Source organism: Nanorana parkeri, unplaced genomic scaffold (assembly GCF_000935625.1).
Source record: "Nanorana parkeri isolate BGI_ZX_2015 unplaced genomic scaffold, ASM93562v1 scaffold589, whole genome shotgun sequence".
Taxonomy (NCBI): Eukaryota; Metazoa; Chordata; class Amphibia; order Anura; family Dicroglossidae; genus Nanorana; species Nanorana parkeri.
Genome location: NW_017306857.1, coordinates 542,448 through 564,245, shown reverse-complemented (window position 1 = coordinate 564,245; position 21,798 = coordinate 542,448). Strand labels below are relative to the sequence as shown.

At 45.9% G+C, this 21,798-nt stretch overlaps 2 protein-coding genes across 2 annotated transcripts in view; one reads left to right on the top strand and one right to left on the bottom strand.

The window, feature by feature from the left end:
* Window positions 1–697: 697 nt before the first annotated feature.
* MRPL23 (mitochondrial ribosomal protein L23) lies at window positions 698–18,979 on the bottom strand. The gene is made up of 5 exons (XM_018562664.1): window positions 18,902–18,979; window positions 10,688–10,810; window positions 2,932–3,014; window positions 2,557–2,630; window positions 698–913 (listed from the first exon to the last, which is right to left on the bottom strand). Exons 1-5 carry the CDS (start codon window positions 18,916–18,918, stop codon window positions 749–751), a joined length of 462 nt encoding a protein of 153 aa, XP_018418166.1. The 5' UTR covers window positions 18,919–18,979; the 3' UTR covers window positions 698–748.
* A 253-nt stretch (window positions 18,980–19,232) lies between these two features.
* Window positions 19,233–21,798, top strand: part of LOC108791999 (general transcription factor II-I repeat domain-containing protein 2B-like) — a 5,297-nt gene continuing 2,731 nt past the window's right edge. Inside the window, exon 1 of the mRNA XM_018562663.1 lies at window positions 19,233–19,379. Coding sequence (XP_018418165.1) covers window positions 19,335–19,379 — 45 coding nt within the window. The 5' untranslated portion in view covers window positions 19,233–19,334. The remainder of the gene's footprint in view (window positions 19,380–21,798) is intronic.

Genomic DNA, 21,798 nt, shown 5'->3' with positions numbered 1-21,798 from the left:
CTGACAATGGGCAGTACGTTTTACTCCAGGATTCCCAGACAGTCTTTAGATTTCATTGTGCCCAGCACAGATTCCTCATGCAAGACAATGCAAAGTAGCCCCAAAACATAACCAAGCCTCCTCCATGTCTCACAGTAGGTGTGGTGTGCTTTTCTTTGAAAGCTTACTTTTCTTGGTCTGTGAACATAGAGCTGACGTGACTTGCCAAAAGGTTGCCTCATCTGTCGTAAAGACATTCTCCCAGAAGAATGATGCTTGTCTTCTACTGGGTCTTTCTCCTTTGAGCCCACTGGAGCCCAAAAGGCAACAGATAGTGCAGTCACAAATGGAAAACCAGCACTCGAATGTGAAATCATCAGTTCAGATTTATTCACAATGTGTCACATAAGTGGACAATGTGGAATGAAACATTGTTTCAATAAGCTGTAAGGGTACCAACAAACTTGTCAACGTCTGTAGTCACCAATCTCAAATTAAAAAAGGCTGCAAGTTCAACTTTTTGAAAAAATTTCAAGGTTTATTTAACAATAATGCACCACAAACAGCATGTTCACTTACTTGCAACTCAAATTCTTTGAAAAAAATAAATAATTACTGTCCATTAGAGACACTGATTGAGGGTCTGCTTGTAGATTCCCCAAAGGAAATACAGAGCACAGTACACAGACCTTCAGATGTAGAGATCACAATCTGTGTAGAGGAAAGAAACAATAGAATCCAATGATGAACTGGCTGCAAAATGAATGTATTATAACCCAAACCAGTCATTAAGTCCCCCTCTGCGAGGATCACTACGCTGACGCTGTTTTTCATTCTCCACGAATTCTGATTGGATTTGGTCAAATGAGCCTGACTCAATAGCGTCTTCCTTCTCTGGAAAGAGATCTGGGAACTTGAAGGTTTGCCCTTGGCCCTGCAGAAATGGAGCAAAGAATCAGGCTGAGAGGTGTTGGATAAAGCCAAGAGGTTCTCAACACATTAATGATGCAATGTAATGGTGTTACAACACAGAAATCAAAACACGTTACACTGACAATAGGTGCCAAATGGCTGAGCACATAAAAACGACCAGTCAAAGGGATAATGCAACCACACTGATGTCATGGTTTTAGAGTATGGGCGCTAAGCAGAAAAACAAAGAAGCAGCACAGGCTGAGATGGTTAACATTATATCAGGATCGCAGGCACATCACAGGAAATATTAAAGCTCTGAATCAGAGTCATTTCTAACTCAATCCAGGAGCAATGTCTGTTATAAACACACATTGCATTACAATACAACCCTCATTTTCAAAGCTCAGAACATCTGAGTCACCAAACATGTGTTGTTGACTCTTGGGAACAGACATGCAGCCTTTGGAGAGCTGACATCACAAAAATCATCACCAGACTCTAGAGAACGGGCAGAAGAACAATGGTCCATGACCAAACACCTCCTGGTGATTGACCTTGGCCATGCAAACAGAAGAGCTTAGACCTGATAAAACCAAGGTCTAAGACCAAGTCTAAACGTTCTGGTTGCTAATAAAATGGCTCCTCGTTGCAGGAAACGTTTTGCTTAATGCTAGCTAGCCTCTTGAAACATGCAGTGGTAAAATGGCAGTATGATGCATGTGACCTCTGCTCTTCTAACAGTTTTTTGTGTGGCTGTCTCAGCCGACAGGCAATTACAAGTCTAGATTAGAGCCCATCTGAAACGTTAACCCAACTTCTACACAAAACATGCCCAACAGAGTACTGATCATTGTATATCAGTGGTTAGAGTGGATGCAGAAATGCAACCAATTAGGGATGCACCGATACTAGTATCAGTACCGATACAGAGTATTTGGGCTCGTACTCACCCAAATGCTCTGATGCCTAGCCAGATAACCAAACTTCCGGTATCAGGAAGCCGGGCAGCGAGTCATTACACGCTGCCTGGCATCCTGATTGGGCGGGAAGCCGGCTCCATGCTCCCAATCAGGCAGCATGTAATGACTTGCCGCCTAGTTTACCGATTAGTCGAGAAGGTGGCCAAACGGGAAGCCAGGCGGCGAGTCAATACCTGCCCCTCGGATTCCTGATAGGCTAGAAAACCGGCTCCGTGCTCCCTCATCACCTGATGATGAGGGAGCATGGAGATGGCTTCCCTGCTAATCGGGAAGGCGGGTGGCGAGTCTTTACATGCCGTCTGGCTTCCTAAGTGGGACTTCCGGTATCGGTAAGTGCCGGAAAAAAAATAATCAGTACTCGACACCGAAAAACCGGTATCGGTGCATCCCTAGGCATGCGGCTTCAGTCCTATGTTTTGTCAGTGCTCCCTCACATGAGTTACTCACCAACAGGAACAAATCAACCGCAGCATCAAACATGACCGCACCCTACAGTCTGGGTTCATTTTCTGCTCTCCCTGCTCCCTGCTTTGCATATCAAAGAGTTTGCAGCAGGTATTGGGAATTAGAAATGCACCTCATTTTGATACCTGAATCTACAGGGCCAAGACAGGAGTAAGCATGCAAAAACAAACCACAAACTAGCATATGTTGGTTTAAAGGAGTAAGAGACAGTACTTACCAGCTGCACATAGGCCACCTTGTAATCTGGCCGCTTCACTTTTTGATTCAGATGGTTTCTTTTTCGGTTGCTGCCTGAAATTGCAGTGTTTGCATAAGTTGCTAAATCATAATTTTTCCCACATTTATAAAGCAGTGGTATGGCCAAAAACATTGAACATTTAAAAAAAAAAAAAGCTGACAGCACAATAAAGATGAATGAAAGTGGTTTAAAAAACAAAAAACAAACCTGGGAAGAGAGACCAGTCACATGACCTGTCAAAGTCGCACTATCGTCTCACTTCCAATCAAGAAGCTCCATTCAACAGACAGAACTTCACGCTATAAATAAGTTAGTTATATTAACTAGCATTATTTAGATCGCCATGTCACTTACCAAACTGGATGCGGGTACGCACATATGACACTGGTACATTGTATATACTCAGCAGATAGTTTTGGACATCGAACTTTGTCATTCTGCAGATAGAGAAGACCATGACATGTGGTAAGAATACAACACCATATATACGTCAACAAACAATGTCAAAGTATCACATATCGGACTACATAAGTAAGGATTGAATGTAAAGTTTAAAAACAATACCAGGCAGCAAGTCCTATCAATCTGTGAAAAAGTGTGAATTCAGAAAATGCTACAACTGTGATTAAGTCAAAACCTTCTCAGGTTTAGAAAGTGGACATTTCTGTCTCCCTAAATCCCAAAATTGCTTTCATATCCAATGCCAACCATGTGACCAATGCCATGGCTCTAGTCACGTGGTTCTGTTGATAGGCAACTATCCTCCCCTTTAGAACATATAACATAGCCCATGCCACAATATTAACAATATTATGTTGTAAAGCCTTTGAGGACAGATTGCATGAACAAAGAAAAGTAGCAAGACCCCACTCCTTGGTTCGGTACATCTTCCAACTGCCACATACTGATAGTTAACTGTGAAGACACACATATAAGAGGAATGCATCTTGACAGAAAAAGTGCATGACTGTCCCATTCTTTGAAGTATGCCTACAGTCTGAGGAAGTGAGATGAAGCCCACAGCAAGCCAGCTACCCAAAACATCTGAGCAGCTGCTTTGGATAACGACTCCATGTCTACTTACTAGTGATGCACCGATACTGGTTTTTCGGTATCGAGTATGAGCACCAATATCTTTTTTTATATCGGTACTCCCCAATACAGAGTACCGATACTGACATCCCGAGGTAGCATGCAGGGGCGGATCCAGAGTCTAGTCTCAGGGGGGGGGGGCACTGCCAGAAAATAAGCCCCCCCCCATCTGGCTCTCCCACTGCTACTGTGCCACCCCTTTCCTCTCTCACTGTCACCAGTCAGCATGACCGGACTACCGGCAATTTATGTTAAAATTTTTTGGGGACAGATAGAGTTTTCTTTTGCGGCGATATGTAACATGTGCGGCACAATAGGCGCAACCGTCGTTTTCGCACATAGGCGCACCCGACGCATATCTGCGTGTGTATGTGGGGGACGGGGACTTACATTTTTTTTTCTTTAATTTTTTTTATGCTCTGATCTCCCTTTGATCTTCTGTCACAGAGCCATGCCGGCAGTGACAGCGGCGGCTAATACACGCAATCGGGCGTCTCTAGAGACTCCCGAACGCTTGAATGTAAAGCTCCCGTGTAATTACAACGGCCGGCCGGGAAGCTGCTCGCCGGGATTTTTCAAGCCCTGCCTCTGATCCTCACACACGGCCATATACAGCTGTCAAGCCTTCACAGAGTTAACTGCGGTTCAGTGTAAAAAGCCGGCATATTACTTGTACTGTGCCGGTTTTTTACACTGAACCGCAGTTAACTCTGTGACAGCTTGACAGCTGTATGTCCCGGCCGTGTGCGGGGATGTACTCCTGGTACGGTACTGCGGGTGGGAGCGTCTCTATCTCGGGGGGGGCAATTGCCCCGTTGCCCCCCCCTGGATCCGCCACTGGTAGCATGGGGCCGGCTTCCCAGCCAATCAGCAGGCTTCCTGATTGCCTGGGTAGCCGGTGTTCTGTCAACAGAGAACCAGCTCCACACTCCTTTGTGACACAGCAAAGCACCCTGACTTCCTGAACAATCAGGAAGCTGGGAGGCGGGTTATGACCCGCCACCCAGCTTCCTGATTGGCCAGGAAGCCAGCTCCATGCTCCCTCGCGGCACTGCCAGCCAGAGGGAATCTCCCTCTGACCGGAGGTTCCAGTATCAGTGTACGTATCGGAGCATTTGGACGAGTACTAGCCAAGCTGCTTCGCAGTGACGCTAGGCAGCGTGAAGCTGGCTTCCTAGCCAATATGGAAGCCGGGAGACAGGTCATGACCTGCTGCCCCCCTTCCTAATTGGTCAGGAAGCCAGCCTGTGTGAAGCCGGCTTCCTAGCCCATCGGGAAGCTGGGAGGCGGGTCATGACCCGCCACCGGCTTCCTAAGTGGCCGGGAAGCTGGCTCCATGCTCCCACGCAACCCTTGCGGCCAGAGGGAATCTCCCTCTGACCGGAAGTTTCGCTATTGGGGTAAGTATTGGAGCATTTGGTGCTAGTACGAGTACTCGCCCAAATGCTAAGTATTGGAACTGATACAGGTATCGGTGCATCCCTACTACCACACCTACTGTATACTTACCATAAACACACTATAGAAATGTGTGAACTTATCTTTACCTGAAGTCAGAAAATGCTAAACCATTAGGGTAACATAAAACAGACTTAATTCAAAACACAAGCCATCAATTCACTGCTGAAAGGCACATGGCTAAAAGCCTGTGGCTGCAAGCTTAACACTGGACTCTGCTGGAGAGCCAAAGAAACTTTGTTATGCATTTTTGTGGTTTTTAAGTAAAAGAACGATCCTGTAAAAGAATTTGTTTTCTTGGTGTCTCTCAAAACAGAAACCCTAACAATCTGTCTGAAAAGACCATTTCCTTGTGTATACAGAAACTGAAAACATACAGAATGGTGCTCTGTCTAATGGTATATATGTGGCTGCTGATATGATATACGTGAACAGAGCCATCTCTAAGGAAGTCATCACCTTGAGTGTACTTGACATAAGAAGCGGTACTTCCATGCAGTAAGGTGGTCATAGCACATATATGTTTTTAAACAGCCTCATTCCTGATGTGCTTAGTCAGTAATCAGTCATGAGGAAAACACTCTGACATGTGTGGAATGAATAATCAAGGAGGTATGGCAGAGGAGAAGGAGCCTTTATTGAACATTTTTGTGGCTCGGCAAGCTAACCATGATTTGCCATACCAATCTAGAAACCAACAGACAATTCCTGCAACAATTGAAAGTTCAGTAAGTGGTAAAGATAGAAGCTTTGTGTTCATTTGCCTTGTGTGCATTAAACAGTAAAGCTTACGTTAAAAGTGTGTGTCAAGACAAAACCTTTTTTTCTTAGATTTCATTGGCGGGGGGGGGGTCCATCCATACGTGCACTGCTTACAGCTCCATCGCATGGCATGCCATGTAGAGGTGCCTGGACTGGAATGATGTCACATTCTGGCTCCTGGCACCTCTATAGGGCACGCAAGGGAGCTGTACAAGCAATGCACATATGGATGGAGCTCCGTCACACAGCCCACACTGGACCCCAGCCTGAAGATCCACTCTGGTTCTCATAAGGTAGGGAGACTGGGTAGATCTTTAAAAGTTTTTGGAGCGTGTATGTGTGTCCACTGCGATTAAAGACTGTACTACGCATGCGCACCTTCTGCGAGTTATGGCGCGGGAGGTGCATTGCATTAATTTGAATGGCTCCCCAAAAGCTCACAGTTCAATCACCCGCACCGGAATGAGTGGTTCTGCAATGCCATGCATGCCAGTGCAGTGGGACCTGGGGCACGACTTAATGACTAACGAGGTTACACAGGTTGAGAACCACTAGTTTACTGGATATGTAGTTGAATATCAGAGTTCAGCTGTAAATGAGGTTCATTGAGAAATAAGACCAGTCACAAGTGGGGTACTACAAGGCTCTGTACTAGGTCCTGTTCTATTTAATCTGTTGGTAAGTAAGTGACATAACAAAGATTAGGAGGGCATGGTATGTATTTTTGCTGATGACACACAGGTATGCAATAGGGTTAATTTTCCTGGAGGTGTTTGTAACATGGAACATGATTTGGCATTGCTGGAAGATTGGTCAAAGCATTGACAACTGCAGTTCACTTAGTGAAAAAGAATCCTTGAGGGTAGAGTGTTGGCCAGAACTACAGAGGAAAAAGACTTGAGGTGCTTTGTTTTGGAGGATTGCAAAATGAGCAAACATTGTGGGGAAAGTAAATAGAATTGTGGCATGTATCACTAGAGGGGTCACTAGCAGGAAGGAGGTCCTGACTCCCTTATCCAGATCTTTAAGTAGACCTCATTTAGAATACTGTATCCAGTTCTGCAGGCCTCACAAAAAGATATTGAATAGAATGAGTCCAGAGACAAGCAATAAAAATGGTGATGGGTCTGAGGGATAAAACATATCAAGAGGGGCTACAGGAACACAATAAACAGTCTAGCGGGGCATGGCTGAATCCTTTAAATACATTAAAAGTGTGAATAGGGTTCAGGAGGACAGTAATTTTAATAGGAAAAAAAAAAAGGTAAACAAACGCAGGACCTCAAACTCACTGGAGGAAAGTTCATAACTAAACTTTGAAAGTATTAATTTTACTTAAAGAGTAGATGACGCAATGACCGTGCTTGGTACAATAGACAAAGACCTATTCTAAAAAAGGTTAAAAAAGAAACAAATAAAAAAAAAAATGCTTATCGTTGCCGGATTGGCTGGAAGTACCCTTCCCGGATTCAAATCAATCTCCGTCCACCAGACCATCGAGATCCCGGGGACGTCGTAGAAGTCGTCAGAGATCTACTACTCATCCGTCTCAGCGGGCCCAACCGATGGAGCCGGAGACTTGAACTGACACCCTACCGGCCAAACCTCCGTTATGGCCATAGTCTTGTTGATAACCTGATCCGACCGTGCCCATCCCCGACGACCTTGCTGAGAGAAGCTTAGGGCTGAGGCCCGAGGCACATGCCTTATTGCCGCAGCCTTCTGTGCCCTCCCTACAGAGGACCTTCCTTAACAATGCACGTTGGGCACATACCCACAGTTACACACTTGCTTCCGTTGATGCATATTATAGCTTTCTAAGGGTTTGGGTTGACAGGATCGAGCCATATGGCGGATTGGTAGTGCCTAGGGTTTGGCTGGATAGCTGAGATCAGCATCATGGCCGCCGGATCCATCCTTGTCTGGTAGTAATGATACCTCTGTAAACATATGCAATGTTGTTACTGTATGCTGTTGTTCTACACTCCACCTAGGTTTAGTGATAGATAGCTTCCAAACGGGGCTGAAGTTCTGGTGCCTCGGGGAAAGGGGTTTTTTTTTTGTTCAACTTCATCCCCCCTTTCAAACTCCTGGAAACTAGTCAGGCTGTGGATCGGGGGGACTCATGGGTGGGACAGATCACAATTTGCACATAGCGAGGGGCGGAGTAGATGCTGTTACGTCCTACTCACCCTGGAATGCATCTCTTCCCGTCGCTGTATCCAAACTACTCCCCCGCTGTGAGTGTTTCCTCTCCTTACCGGGGATATCTCATAGGAACACTCTTGTTTTGTGTTTGTAAACTTCTCCCACACGGTGGTCAGACACATTCTCACCTCCGTGTGCTTGTACTCCTTGTTTGTCTCTCCCCTATTTTTGTTTTTTTTTAGTTCAACTTCATCCCCCCTTTCAAACTCCTGGAAACTAGTCAGGCTGTGGATCGGGGGGACTCATGGGTGGGACAGATCACAATTTGCACATAGCGAGGGGCGGAGTAGATGCTGTTACTTCCTACTCACCCTGGAATGCATCTCTTCCCATCGCTGTATCCAAACTCCTCCCCCGCTGTGAGTGTTTCCTCTCCTTACCGGGGATATCTCATAGGAACACTTGTTTTGTGTTTGTAAACTTCTCCCACACGGTGGTCAGACACATTCTCACCTCCGTGTGCTTGTACTCCTTGTTTGTCTCTCCCCTAATCTCTCTGACAGATTTTGAAACCACATGCCTGAGGGCAGAACCGACTAGACACACCCTGTCACACATGATGAAATGCCTACGCCATCCACCCGACCTCACTCACCCGTACTTTGTGAGACAGTGGGCCGATGACCTGGAGGTAGACTTCAGCCCTCAACAGGTGGACCGTATGATATGTTTTGCCCTTAGGTCATCTGTGTCGAACAAGTATCAAGAAGCTGGCTATAAGCTTCTGACCAGGTGGTATAGAGTACCAACGACACTCCACGTAATGTACCCATCTGTATCTGAGATTTGCTGGCGGTGTGGAGATGAACCAGGCTCAATATTACACGTTTTTTGGTCATGCTCGAAGGTCAGACCTTTTTGGCTCCAGATCGCCACACTGATCAGTAAAATTACGGGCCTTACGCTGCCATTCACACCAGCGGTATACCTCCTCCACTTGGCTCCCCTTTCACATAAACAATACCGACGCTCATTGCTGATCCACTTGTTGAATGCTGCGCGGGCCTGCATTCCGGCTCTATGGAAACAGGCCGTGCAGCCATCGGCAGGGATGTGGGCTGGACGAGTGGAGGAGATAAAGCTGATGGAGGACCTGACCTCCTCCCTAAATGGGACACAGGCCAAATTTGTGGCTACTTGGAGTGCGTGGTACTTGTTCAGAGACTCAACAGACTTCCGGACGGAATGTCGGGGTTGAGGTTCGAGATGGCATAGCTTCCACTTGGAGACCCCCCTTTTATTCAGTGCTGTTAAGAATAGGAGTAATCCAGGCCGGATGGCCTGGAATCGACCGACACCTGGAATTGTTCTTTTCCCCTTCTACCCTTATGTGTTCTGTGTTGTACATTCTTTGTACTGCTTTATGTTGTGTTATTTTATCCATGTAGGTTTATGTTTTTTATTCCCCTCCTGTTATAAAAATATAAAATGCCTTAGGGGATGAGAAGAAGAGAGCTTCATTAACACCTGACATGGCGGAAAGTACGAATATTGTTGACTACATCTGCTTTAGAAATGACCTCAATGCTTCCACCGGTTTTTATTCTATTTCTGTTTTGTTTTCAGCTATTTACTGTCATGACTTTACGGTCGGGTATGTGGATTGAAATTGTGACCCATATATTATGATTGTACTCTCTGTTTCTCACCTCTCTGTTTATAAATAAAGAATTTAAAAAAAAAAAAAATGCAAAGAAAAGAAATTAAGAAAGGGCCAGACTCGATGGACCACTTGGTCTGTTTCTACCATCAATCTTCTGTCTTTCTACGTCTATGTACATGTGTTTCTCACTTCCTGTCTGGTAAAACCATTGTCAGCTGGACAGTAAGAGAGGAAAAATCTCTAACAGAGCCCTGAATAGCAGTAAAAATCGGACGAGTTCCAATTCTTCCCCCAACTTCACCAAACACCAAAAAAACATTTTTTTGCTAATACTTTAAAGCTGAACCCTAGACTGATATAAAAGGCACAAATAAATGCAGTAATCATCAATATATCAGTACATGCAATTACAAAAGCAAGTGGTTTTAATACCCAGATTCATCTTAGTACCAACCATTTGCAGTCTATTGTACAGTCTGTACAGCAAAGCTCAGAGGGGAGGAGGGAGAAGCAACACAAGGAGACAACCAGGTGTTCTGCAGTAGAAGCCGCATACCGTTAGGATGAGAGATCAGAATTGGAGAGAGATAAGCTTATTGTTGTACTGCTTCTGCTTTTACTGCCCAGTCACAGCGTGCGGAGGGGACCTGTAAGTGAAAACTGCAGGTCCCCTTCCCTGCTAGAGTCCTCTGCCATGGGCTGAGCTGTGATACTGGCCTAGATGGCCAAAAATCCAAATCCTTTGGCAGGTAAAAAAACTTCCAATGTTATATATTAATCTGTGTATTTAGCCATGTGCCTGGAGTTCAGCTAGAAGTCATTTCTACTCTTGAATATACTCTACTCTCGTGTTGAATATGTTTCCTAACTGCTTGAAAACCCCTCTGATTCCTAGACTGCAAGCAATGCCTCCAGAGCTCATGAAGATTCTGCCCACTCCGGACAGAACCACACCAAAACACTGCCAGAGTAGGTGCATCTACTTACTCAATAGGGATACGGAATTGCACTGTGTCTGAGGGCTGCTCTTTGCCGGGTCTGACCAGGGTCATGACGAAGTTGGTTCGAAACACACGCAACTGTGGATTTCCAAGCTGGTAAAGTGGATATCTAGAACAGAAGAAGAAAATTATTAAACGCTAGAACAGCTAACAAGGCAGATACAAGGCCACAATTTAAAAACAATATCAAGCTTTTAAGGAGAACTCCGGGTAATATTTAAAGTAACCCTTGCAGTGGAGCTAACCCGCTAACCCCCTGCACTGCAAGGCTTAACTGCTCATTTTGGTCTAGTGCTGAAAACAACAAAGATATGCTCACCTGATACTCTGAGCTGACTGGCTTTGACAGTGCTCCATCCAGCCCGTCTTCTCCTCCGCTTCAGTGATGGTATGTCCCTCTGCGTCCTCAGGTCCTATACACTTTGTATAGAATATGATGAGTTACAGGACCTTGGACCGCTGCAGCAGAGGGGGAAGCGATGCTCCAGGGACCGGTCAAAGAGTAAGCCGGATCGGTTAGTGTATGTAGCACTAGTCCAATGTTCTGCATGTTATGCATCAGTCTCCTCTGATATGTGCTGTCAAAAATTCAAGATTTCAGGAAAAGCTTCATGCAGGCAGAGCGAAAACATTGGAGTCAGGGGTGTGGAATTCCTATCGCCCGACGCCCGGGACAGGCAGTTTCGGGCGTCGGGCGAGTAGTTTTTTTCTATATTTAGCCCGGCTGCGGGCAAGCAGCACAGCTACATGTAGTATGGGAGCCGTTCCGTACAAGTGGTTTTGAACGGCTGTACAGCCGTCCAAAATCACTTGTAACGAGCCTGAATCTCACTCCCCTCGCTCCCCTCTCCTCCTCCCCCTATCTATCTTATCTCCGGCGGCCGGCCAGCGGGCCGGCCATGTACCTCTCCCGGCTGTCTCTGGCTGCACGCTGGCTTCTTTTCTGCCCTGGTCTTCTGGGTCCCCCCCTCTTGTGGGGGACCCGGGACCAGGCAAATTAGATTAGGTTACAGCACGGAGCAAAGAACTCTTCTTCTTCTTGTGTGAAGTGATACAGGAATGCAGCCTTCCTGTCACAGGAGAACGAGCACAGCACTGTGCTAGAACTCCTGTGTTGGAGGTGATAGGGTCAATAAAGAGAACCTGTCACCTCCAAATGCTTTCACACAGGGGCTTGTTAGCCCTTGTGTAATGGCAAAAAAGTTAAGTGAAAAAAAAAGCAAAAAAATAAATGAATTAAAAATGTAAATACATAAAACTGGAAAAAATAAAAAGTTGATAAAGTAAAAAAATAATAAAAATAAATGAGAATGAAAAATAACCAATATTAGATTAGTAAAAACAAAAAGTAAAAAAAACAAAAACCCTGCTGCACCCACCATCTGCATGCATGGGGTATTGTGTGCGATTGGAGTGGGTGATCCGTTGCATGGCAATTGTGCACAAAATCGTGTGGATGGCCTAGCAGTCACAAAATCACATACCACCGCCGATCGCACTGGCGGTGCCATTATTGTCTAATGGCACCCCAGTCACGCCTGGCAGATTGCGCGGTTTCCCGCCACAATACTGCCCGTGCAATCAGATATAATCACGGTTGAAAACACTGCATGGTGCGTGTTGCGAAAAAAGGTACATGTACCTTTTTTCAGTGATTGCCACACGGATGTAACTCCACTGAAATCAATGGGGCCGCGCGACAACTGCTGCATGCAACCGCACACGATCGCCCAAGTCTGCACCAGCCCTAAAGGGTAAATTCACTTTCCCAAGTCATTTGGAAAAATGGAATTACCTGCTCAAATCTGGCCCCGTACCCCTCCCGCTATACTTACCTTTCAGGGAACGGTCCTTCCCATCTGCCAATATGGGTGTACCATCTGTAATTGTGCCATGTATTCTGACTTTCGCTCGCAAATTGCAAGCACTCGTTGGTCAGCGCAGTCACCTGACGCCACTGACCAATGAGAAACTCTTCTTGGCACTGCCAAATATGGTTTGGGTAAAATACATTTTTTTGTATCAGGACAAGTAGATGGGGCCCCCGCTTTAGTCCTTGGACAAGTAGTTTTTTCCAAAATTTCCACACCCCTGGGATTACAGTGATCACCAAAAGACCTAAAAGGAGAACTATGGGGTTAAGGCTTTTCTGGATGAGTTTGGCCACCCCTACCCTTCTTTGTCCATAACTAAAAAAACGATGGCTATGCAGTTTAAAGGAGAACTATGGGGTCAGTGTTTTTCCCCATAGTTCTCCTTAGGGTAACGGGAGGACACAAACTAGCATCCTCCCGTCACCCTAGGCTCAGTATACCGCGAGCTATATACCGCGAGCAGTATACCCAGCTGCGTGAGATGCCGCAGTATACCGCAAGCTACTGCTCGCTGTATACTGAGGCGCCGCAGCTGAAGCGGATCCCGACAATTGTGCCGGGATCTGCCCAGCTGCGTGACTGACAGCTGGCACTGCCTATCTAGAGGCAGAGCCAGCTATACCTGCCCCCTCCCCCGTCCGTTCCGCCAGTCAGCGCTGGCGGGTCACAGCGGGGATGGGGGAATCCAGCCCCTCCCCTGTCACGGCAGAGAGCTGTGACAGGATCGAGAAGTGAGCGAACGCCGGTATGTGTTCACTCACCTCCCGATCTACTGAGCCGACCTGTGACAGTCTCATTGTCACAGGTCGGCTAGAACTATGAGGTGAGTGAAAAGCACTCACCTCATAGTTCTCCTTTAAAACACCCCCCCAAAAAAAAATGAAATTCCATTCCTCCCATACGTGCACGTACTAACGCAAACATGCATTGGGTACGTCTACATACGAAAACAATAATTGCACCACACGTTAGGTATCAGTGCAGACACTGGAGCGAGAGCAATAATTCTAGTTACCATTAAATCTGAACTGAAGACCTGTGCAGGCTGTTAAAGCGCCACCTATTGACAATTTTAGGTACCATCGTTTGTGAAATCGTCATTTCACAGGCACGCATACTTTTTTTTAAACTTGACATGTTTGGTTATCTATTTACTCGGCATAACCTCGTCTTTTATATTTTACAAAAAAAATGATTAATATTTTGTGTTTCTGTGCACTGAAATTAACTTGTATTTTATACACAGTTGTGCTGATACCATGTTACATAAAAAATTGCAAATGCCTCCATTTTATTTTACATGGTCTCTGCTTTTAGGGAATAAATAATTTGGGGGGGTTAAGTAATCTGCAAAAGCTGCTCTGGCAGCGAAAGAGTTACTGAATAGAGAGCTGCATTGTTTGGTGCCTTTTAGATCTTCCTGGAGTTTAGCTTTATGCAGGTCTGTACCTATGAGATGATCCAATATCTGGGTTAACAAAGAAGCGACCATTTTCCACCAAAACATAGCTTTTGGGAATTCCCAAAAGATATGAAAACATGACCCCTATGGCTTAAAATGTATTTCCACTTTTGTAGTTCGATCTGAGAAAACTTCTCTATATGTTTGTTATGTGTTCCTATTCACACAGCATACCAAAAACACATTTCGAGAAATATATTTCTTACCTTTTAGATGTTTCTTTGGTGGCGGCCTTTGTGCAGATTCCAGGCTACTCTAAGTTTGAAAGTGAAAGTAGAAGGACAAACTGAGGGACAGACTGCGCTTCCTTCCATTAACATACAATACTTCTAAGTAGGGATGCACCAAAATGAAATTTTTAGACGGAAACCAAAATTTAAATATTTGTCCGGCCAAAACAGAAAATAATATTTTTTATTTTCCCAAACTTTTGAAATTAATTTGTTACTCGTATTTTTTTATTTTACGCTTAGGGGCTTCGGGGAAATATTGGGGGTTTAAACAGATCCCTGATATTTCCCTTAAAATAGAAAAAGAGATTGAGGACAGAGTCCTCAATCTCTTTTTCTGCAGCCACTGTTATAAATGAACAGGAATCCTCTCTGCTCCAGTCCATTCATAAACTGTGGGAAAAGTATGAGGTACTATGTCCACAATCATGAATGAATAGGAAGTGATATAGAGCACTTCCTGTTTATTCATAACCATGGACAAAGTAAGCATACTATGTCCTCAATTATTTACAAACACTCAGCAATCAGTACTGGTCGAGCTTTTCTCCACATATGGCTTCCTGAGAGGTCTCTTCTCCCTGCACCACCCGCTCGGTATCCCGACATCCTCGTCCTTCATTCCCACTCAGCCTCCTGACAGCTTCTCTCCTCCCTGCTGGGTTCCAGCAGCTGGATCGGCTCTGTGTCCCCTTCATTCCCCACTGCCTCTGCTGACCCAGGAAGGGAGAGCAGCAGGGATCGGGGGGGACACAGCCCGGGATAGGGATGCATCGCGTTTTCGTCCACTTTGGTACTATCGGCATTTTGCACATTTTACCATTTTTACCCTAAATGTTCCGGCAGCCGAAATTTCGGTGCATCCCTACTTCTAAGCCATTAACTCAAATCTAGTTTACAACTGATGAGATCTGTCAGCATAGCACAGACAGGGTTAATTAGAGTAAATATAACTTCCCACAGCCCTCTCCTTAACATAGATGGGAAACTAGGTAGGGTTTTTAAAGGCTACGTTTACCTTTCTAAACATGTTTCCTATTACACACATATTTAGGTGGTCAGATCACAACCGCCCTCCAACACCACCACCACCCCCACCCCCCCTCACTTACCTGAATCTCAGGGTTCCTCTCCCCGAAAGCTTGTGCACATTTTTGACAATGGGGTGGCTGTTACTGAAAGGCCATACCTCAGTACAGACATGGATGGAAGGAAGAGTCTGCAGGACCCAGAACATTGCAACCATGATCCACTGATGGCAGTTGCAATGCTTTATTGGATCTGATGCAAAAAAATAATAAATGTAATTTTTTTTTCTTTTATGGAGAAGTGTGCATTTATTATTTTTTTTAAAAGGTGTAATTTCCCTTTAAGCTAATATAAAGCATTTTAGGTTTAAGTTATGCAACGTGAATGGAAACATAAATATAAAATAGGTGTTAACCCAATCGGGCTGCAAAAGTGGAAATACACGTTAAGACATCTCCAAATAAAGTTGGGAAGATCAATATTGTGGAGATCCTCTAAAGCAGGGGTGTCAAACTCAATTTAATCGAGGGCCGCATCAACATTATGGTTGCCCTCAAAGGTATCTGTAAGACTATATAAATGTATCTAATCTTTATCATAATTGCCTCTGCATTCAATTATCACTGGTTTTAGTAATAACTTAATACCTAGATCTGAAAGTAGAAGTCTAGGAAATGGCCTGGTGGGCCGGATTCGCCTGCTGGGCCTTGAGTTTGACACATGTGCTCTAAAGCTTTGTACCAAAACATAACATGGTAAAGTGGCTTTCTTTGAATGGATGTTCCCGACCACCTTATCTGTGCGAGGAACAACATCTGCTCTTCTATTTCTACCACCTTGGTGTCTACAAATGGAATGGGGTGGGAACTGTAAAGGTATGCCTCAAAATAAAAGTGTGAGCGATGAAGATTCACCACCAGATGTAAGTACATTCGGCATGCTTGAAGGAATACTGCTATGCTACCAGAAAAGTGAATGTTGCCATCTAGTGGACATATTGTAAAATGAATTAAAATCAATAGGAAGAGAAAAGTAATGAAAGTTAAAAGGAGAACTATGAGGTGAGTGCTTTTCACTCCCCTAATAGTTCTAGCCGACCTGTGACAATGAGACTGTCACAGGTCGGCTCAGTAGATCGGGAGGTGAGCGAACACATACCGGGTTTGCTCACCTCTCGATCCTGTCTCTGCCGTGACAGGGGAGGGGCTGGATTCCCCCCTCCCTGCTCCGATCTGCCAGCGCTGAATGGCGGAACGGACGGGGGAGGGGGCGGGTACAGCTGGCTCTGCCTCTAGATAGGCAGAGCTAGCTGTCACTCACGCAGCTGGGCGGATCCCGTCGTCTAAGTTGGGATCCGCTCCGGCTGCGGCGTCTCAGTATACCGCGAGCTGTAGCTCACGGTATACTGAGCTTAGGGTAACGGGAGGACGCTAGTTTGTGTCCTCCCGTTACCCCAAGGAGAACTATGGGGAAAAACACTGACCCCATAGTTCTCCTTTAAACTGCATAGCCATCGTTTTTTTAGTTATGGACAACGAAGGGTAGGGGTGGCCAAACTCATCCAGAATTCAGGAGCCGGCCTGTCCAATCTAGGAGTCGGCATTTATTTTTTTTAAGGAGCCAGCTCCACTGACAACTATAGAAAACGTCAAAAGTTGCGCGCCAGCGGTAATTTTATGGAGCATTGGCGACCTGGCTCCTGGGATTTGTCTAGCCTTGAGACCCCATTCATACTGTGCTACATCAAAAAAAGTGCTTTTACAGTGCTTTGAGCTGAGCGACATTGACCTAAAGTTCAAATTTGGTGCGCTACGTAGCGCTTCTTATGGCAATCAAAGCCTATTGGAGCCAAATCGCACAAAATCCGCTAGAAAAATGGGTCATGTTCAAGCGACAAGCCTGAGCTACAAGCTACGGGCAACATTGAGCTGTGTGATGTGAACAGCTCCATTGAAACGCATTGAACAAGCTACATTAAGTGATTTTTTTTTAGCGGAAATTGCGCTACAAATCGCTCAGTGTGAATGGGGTCTGAAGCAGGGAATGGTGAAAACCCATATCAGACCCTAGGCCCATAGACGCAGGAGGACGAGAAAGGAAATCTCCCAGTGACAAGTGTAACCAGAACAGAAGTCCCCTTTGGAAGATTTACTCTCATCTAGTGTTCTGGTGAGGCTCTAAAAGTTTGGATTTACCCTCACTTCCTGTCTCAGTGATGGTGGTCACCAGAACAAAGAGAGAGAGGGTGAACCTCCGCAGCAGACAACGGAAGGAATAGAAAATTAAAAACTGTCAGGGGCTCTAAACCCTTTTTAGGTCTATCCAAAGAAAAAAAAAAGTTTGGCTTTTACACTCACTTTAAAGTATAACTAAATGCAAATCTTTTTCTTAAATTTGGATAGAGTGGTGAGAGGTTAGAACACCTGTCAGGTTATTATTGTTTTCCGTGTCCCTGTTGGGCATATTCACTCTCTCTAATTGCCCTGATCACCAAAGTCACCAGGAATGAAAGTCCGACGTTTTGAGCGACCACCAGAACAGGAATAGAGGGGAAATCGTCCAATGGGGACTCATGTTCCTGTGTCAACTAAGCGGGGATTTTCCTTACACTGGAAAGATACCCTGTCACTTTCTGTGGAGTCTACAAGACAGGAAGTGAAATGTCCCTAATGCGACATGGATGGTCAAACAAAACCCCAAAACCTCCCCTACTCTATCCAAAATAAAAGAAAACATTGGCTTCAGATACACTTTATGGGTCAGTTGACACAAGAAGCATTGGGATTTGCTGCAGTGGGAAGCCTTGCTCTGCACAGCCCCAACACAATACAAGGCAAAGTGAAGTCAGGTCACACAAACACTTAGCGGTGGTGTGCACTGGAAAAAAAGAAAAGTTCTACATGCAGTTTCTGTATTTGATCTGCCCTGCAGACAGTGACACCGGAACTGACTTCATTGTAAACAAGTTGATAAGTCTCATCTACGCCTTGGGACTGTGTGGAGCAAGGATGCCCCGCCCAACACATCTGGTGTGAATGACCCCTTAAAGCATATCTCAAGGCAAAAGTTTCCTTTGATTTTGGATAGAGTAGCGAAGGGTTAAAACCACTAGAAGAAAAAAAAAAGAATGAAAGTGATATTACAGTCACATTTGTTAAGCTATTTCAAAAGCTGCTGCCAGTCAGAAAGCTGGGTGCCGCATGATTACACGGTACAAGATCCTCTTGTACCCCATGTCAGCTTCTCACACAGACCTTGTGTACATTCACCAGCAGGAATCTTTATTCTGAATGATGTGTTCCAGCTGATCCTGGATGTTTGTAAATAACTAAATCCCGCCATCACTTTTACACATACATCATCTGCTGCTGCTGCTACTCTGAACAGCCTGGTATACAAAAGCAGATACAGAGCTGTGAACGGCTGGCCAGCATGTGCACTCACTGGAGCCCTCAGTAACCCCTTCCCCACATAGAAAGGCAGCACGATGCATGCTGGGTCTTGTAGTTCAGCAGAGTCACCCCGAGCTACAGAAGGCCTCATCTCATCAGTCCAACCTGACCATAAGATATTCCACATGACTACAGGGCATTCGTGTCACTCACATCACTCTGTTGGCCATCTTCTCACGGTGACCCGCACTCCTCCACCTGTCATATCCCTCTCCTGCACTTCCTGAGCCTGCAGCGCCACCCACAGTCCCGGAGGACCAAAAGGCTCTTACAGCGCCATCCACAGTCTCGGAGGACCAAAAGCCTCTTACAGTCCCGGAGGAGCAAGATGCTCTTACAACGCCACCCAGAGTATTGGAGGACAAATAAGGCCTTACCGTACAGTCACAGCGCCACCTACAGCGCCGGAGGACCAAGAGGCCCTTCGCTTGCCAGCGGCTGCGATGCCTGCAGGCACAGCGCCACCAGCCGGCTCGGAGGAGCGGAGGCCCCTACAGTACCCACTGCCCAGAGGATTCCCCCAATACTTCCTGTACAGTGTTCGGGGTCAGGGGGCCGAGGTTCCGGTGCTCGGCAAGCCGCTTCTATGGAACCCTGCGCTGGAGGCACTACAACCACGGATCCCGCTAAGGTACGTCTGCTCCGCAAGCGTCCCGGGATGGGGCAGTGCTATTCCCTACACTGGGGGCGAACTACAGGTCCCAGCATGCCCTGCGGTGTTGGCATATGTAGCTGCTTCACATGTTGATGCTGCTCAGCCCTCGATATGGTAGTGTGCCAGTTGTCTAAATCACTGCAGATATCCATAAACAAGCAACATGGAGGATGGCATGGCCGAGCTCTCCTGAAAATGCTACTCGCCTGGCTGCCCTGCTGATCCATTGCTGGAAGCACGATCGGAGTCACAGTCCAGGAAATTCAGGGCTCTTTATTCCAATGAGGACACAGGTACTGAAGCCAAGGTTTCAGCAATAAAAATAAATGCTGTGTGTCCTGTCAGTGGTCCCCATACAAACTCATTTTCTTCACAGCTTGTAATAAAGACCGGTCACTGCTGCTCTGTTTAGGAGGGTGACTGGTCTTGTCTCCGCCCCCTCCTGTAGTTTCCTACAGCAGCCTGTAGTGGGTGGAGCCTGCTGGGCCCCTCCCACAGCTCTGCTCTCTCGTTTTAAAGGCTATATCTGGGATTGCAAAGGCATTTCATGCCAACAAAGTGGATTTCTATCATTTGTGGCTATTGAGGAATATATTTTAATGTGTTTGTGCCCGGTGGGAGAGAGAGCAATGATAAAACAGAATGTCAGGTTTATCCCAGGCCATCATGGGCTCCACCCCTGAGCTCTGGCCCTCCAGCTGTGCTTTAACTACAAATCCCATTATGCTTCTGCGAGTCATGCCTGTAACTATCAGTTTTGCAATGCCTCATGAGACTTGTAGTTCCACAACAGAGTTGCCCACCCCTGGAATAAAGGCTTCAGTAGGATGATTAACGTGTTTGTGTGTGACACGTGTTACTGAAGGATCAGGTTCTATACGTCACTTTCCAACGGCCTGTGTGTGGAAACGATTTTGCTTCCACCAGGCCATAGTAGGTAGACCCTTCAAGTCTGGGGGGGTGGGGGCTGTCACATAACCTGTAACCCCACCATTGTTTATTACAGGTATCTGCATTCACATCAGTCCCTGCCCTCCTGGAGCCTACAATCTAAGGTCCCTATCTCACATTGGAGGGCCAATTCAGACGGGAGCCAATTAACCTTCCAGCATGTCTATGCAGTGTGGGAATCACACACAAGCAGAACATGCAAACTCCATGCAGATTGTGTCCTGACTGGGATTTGAACCGGGTACCCCCAGCACTGCGAGGCAGAAGTACTAACCACTACACCACCATGCTGTTCTGTTCTGTTCCTCTTCCCGGCTTTTACATCATGTTTCGACATACAGGCCCGGGAAGAGGAACCACAGCGTGCAGTGGGGGAGCAGGTATCCTACAAACCTGCAAGTATGGAATACCTGGAGAGTAAAACGAATGTTCTTAGTGTAAATCTGGTCAAATGTTCTGCAATCGGTATAGTCATACAGCTCAGAACGAATGGCGACAGTACCACATTATGGCCACTAGATGGAGCTGAGGACCATAGGGGATAATAAGATTTCAAGTAGAACATTTTTTTAACCCTTGCAGTGGAGCAACCCCCCGCACTGCAAGGGTTAACTGCTCGCTTTGGTCTAGGGAGGAAAATAAGCAAGTTATACTCGCCTGATCCTCCGAGCTGGCTGGGTGTGACAACGCTCCCCCCTACCTGTATTCTTCTCCGCTGCAGCAATGGTATGTCCCTTGCGTTCTATATACCTTGTATAGTACATGATGGCTCAGGAACTTTAAACTGCTGCGATGGTATGTCCCTCACGTGCTATATACTGTGTATAGTACATGATGGCTCAGGGACATTGGACTGCTGCAGTGGAGGGTGGGGGATGCTGGAAGGACCGTCCAAGTCAGCTGGCTCAGATCGGGTGAGTATAATTTTTTCATTTTCCTCCGTAGACCAAAATGAGCAGTTAACCCTTGCAGTGTAGGGGTAGCCTCACTACATGGGTTTATAACAATGTTGCCTGCAGTTCTTCTTCAATGTTACAATTCAAGAGAACACTGGAGGAAATGTAACCATTGCTATCCCCGTAGTATCAATGGTTACTTTTATATACTCATTCCCTCAAGCCGTCCCTGGAATTGTAACATTGTTCCTCCTTATTAACATATATTATTTCCTCTGATTCTCAGCGCCATCTAGTGGCCGTAATGTGGTCAGTTCACCATTCACTTTTCTTTATGAATATAGAAGACCAGAAAAGAACTTTTGCTTTTGTCCCAATCTAACAACATCTGGTCAGCTCGCACAGAACGAACGTACATGCAGTTTTGATGGACAAATAAGCAATGCCGTTTTTATAAATCAACTCCTAAACTTCCTGTGATCACTGACTTATTGATTCGTCTTCCTGTGCCCCTTCTATCCACACATGCATGAAAGTGAATGTTAGTT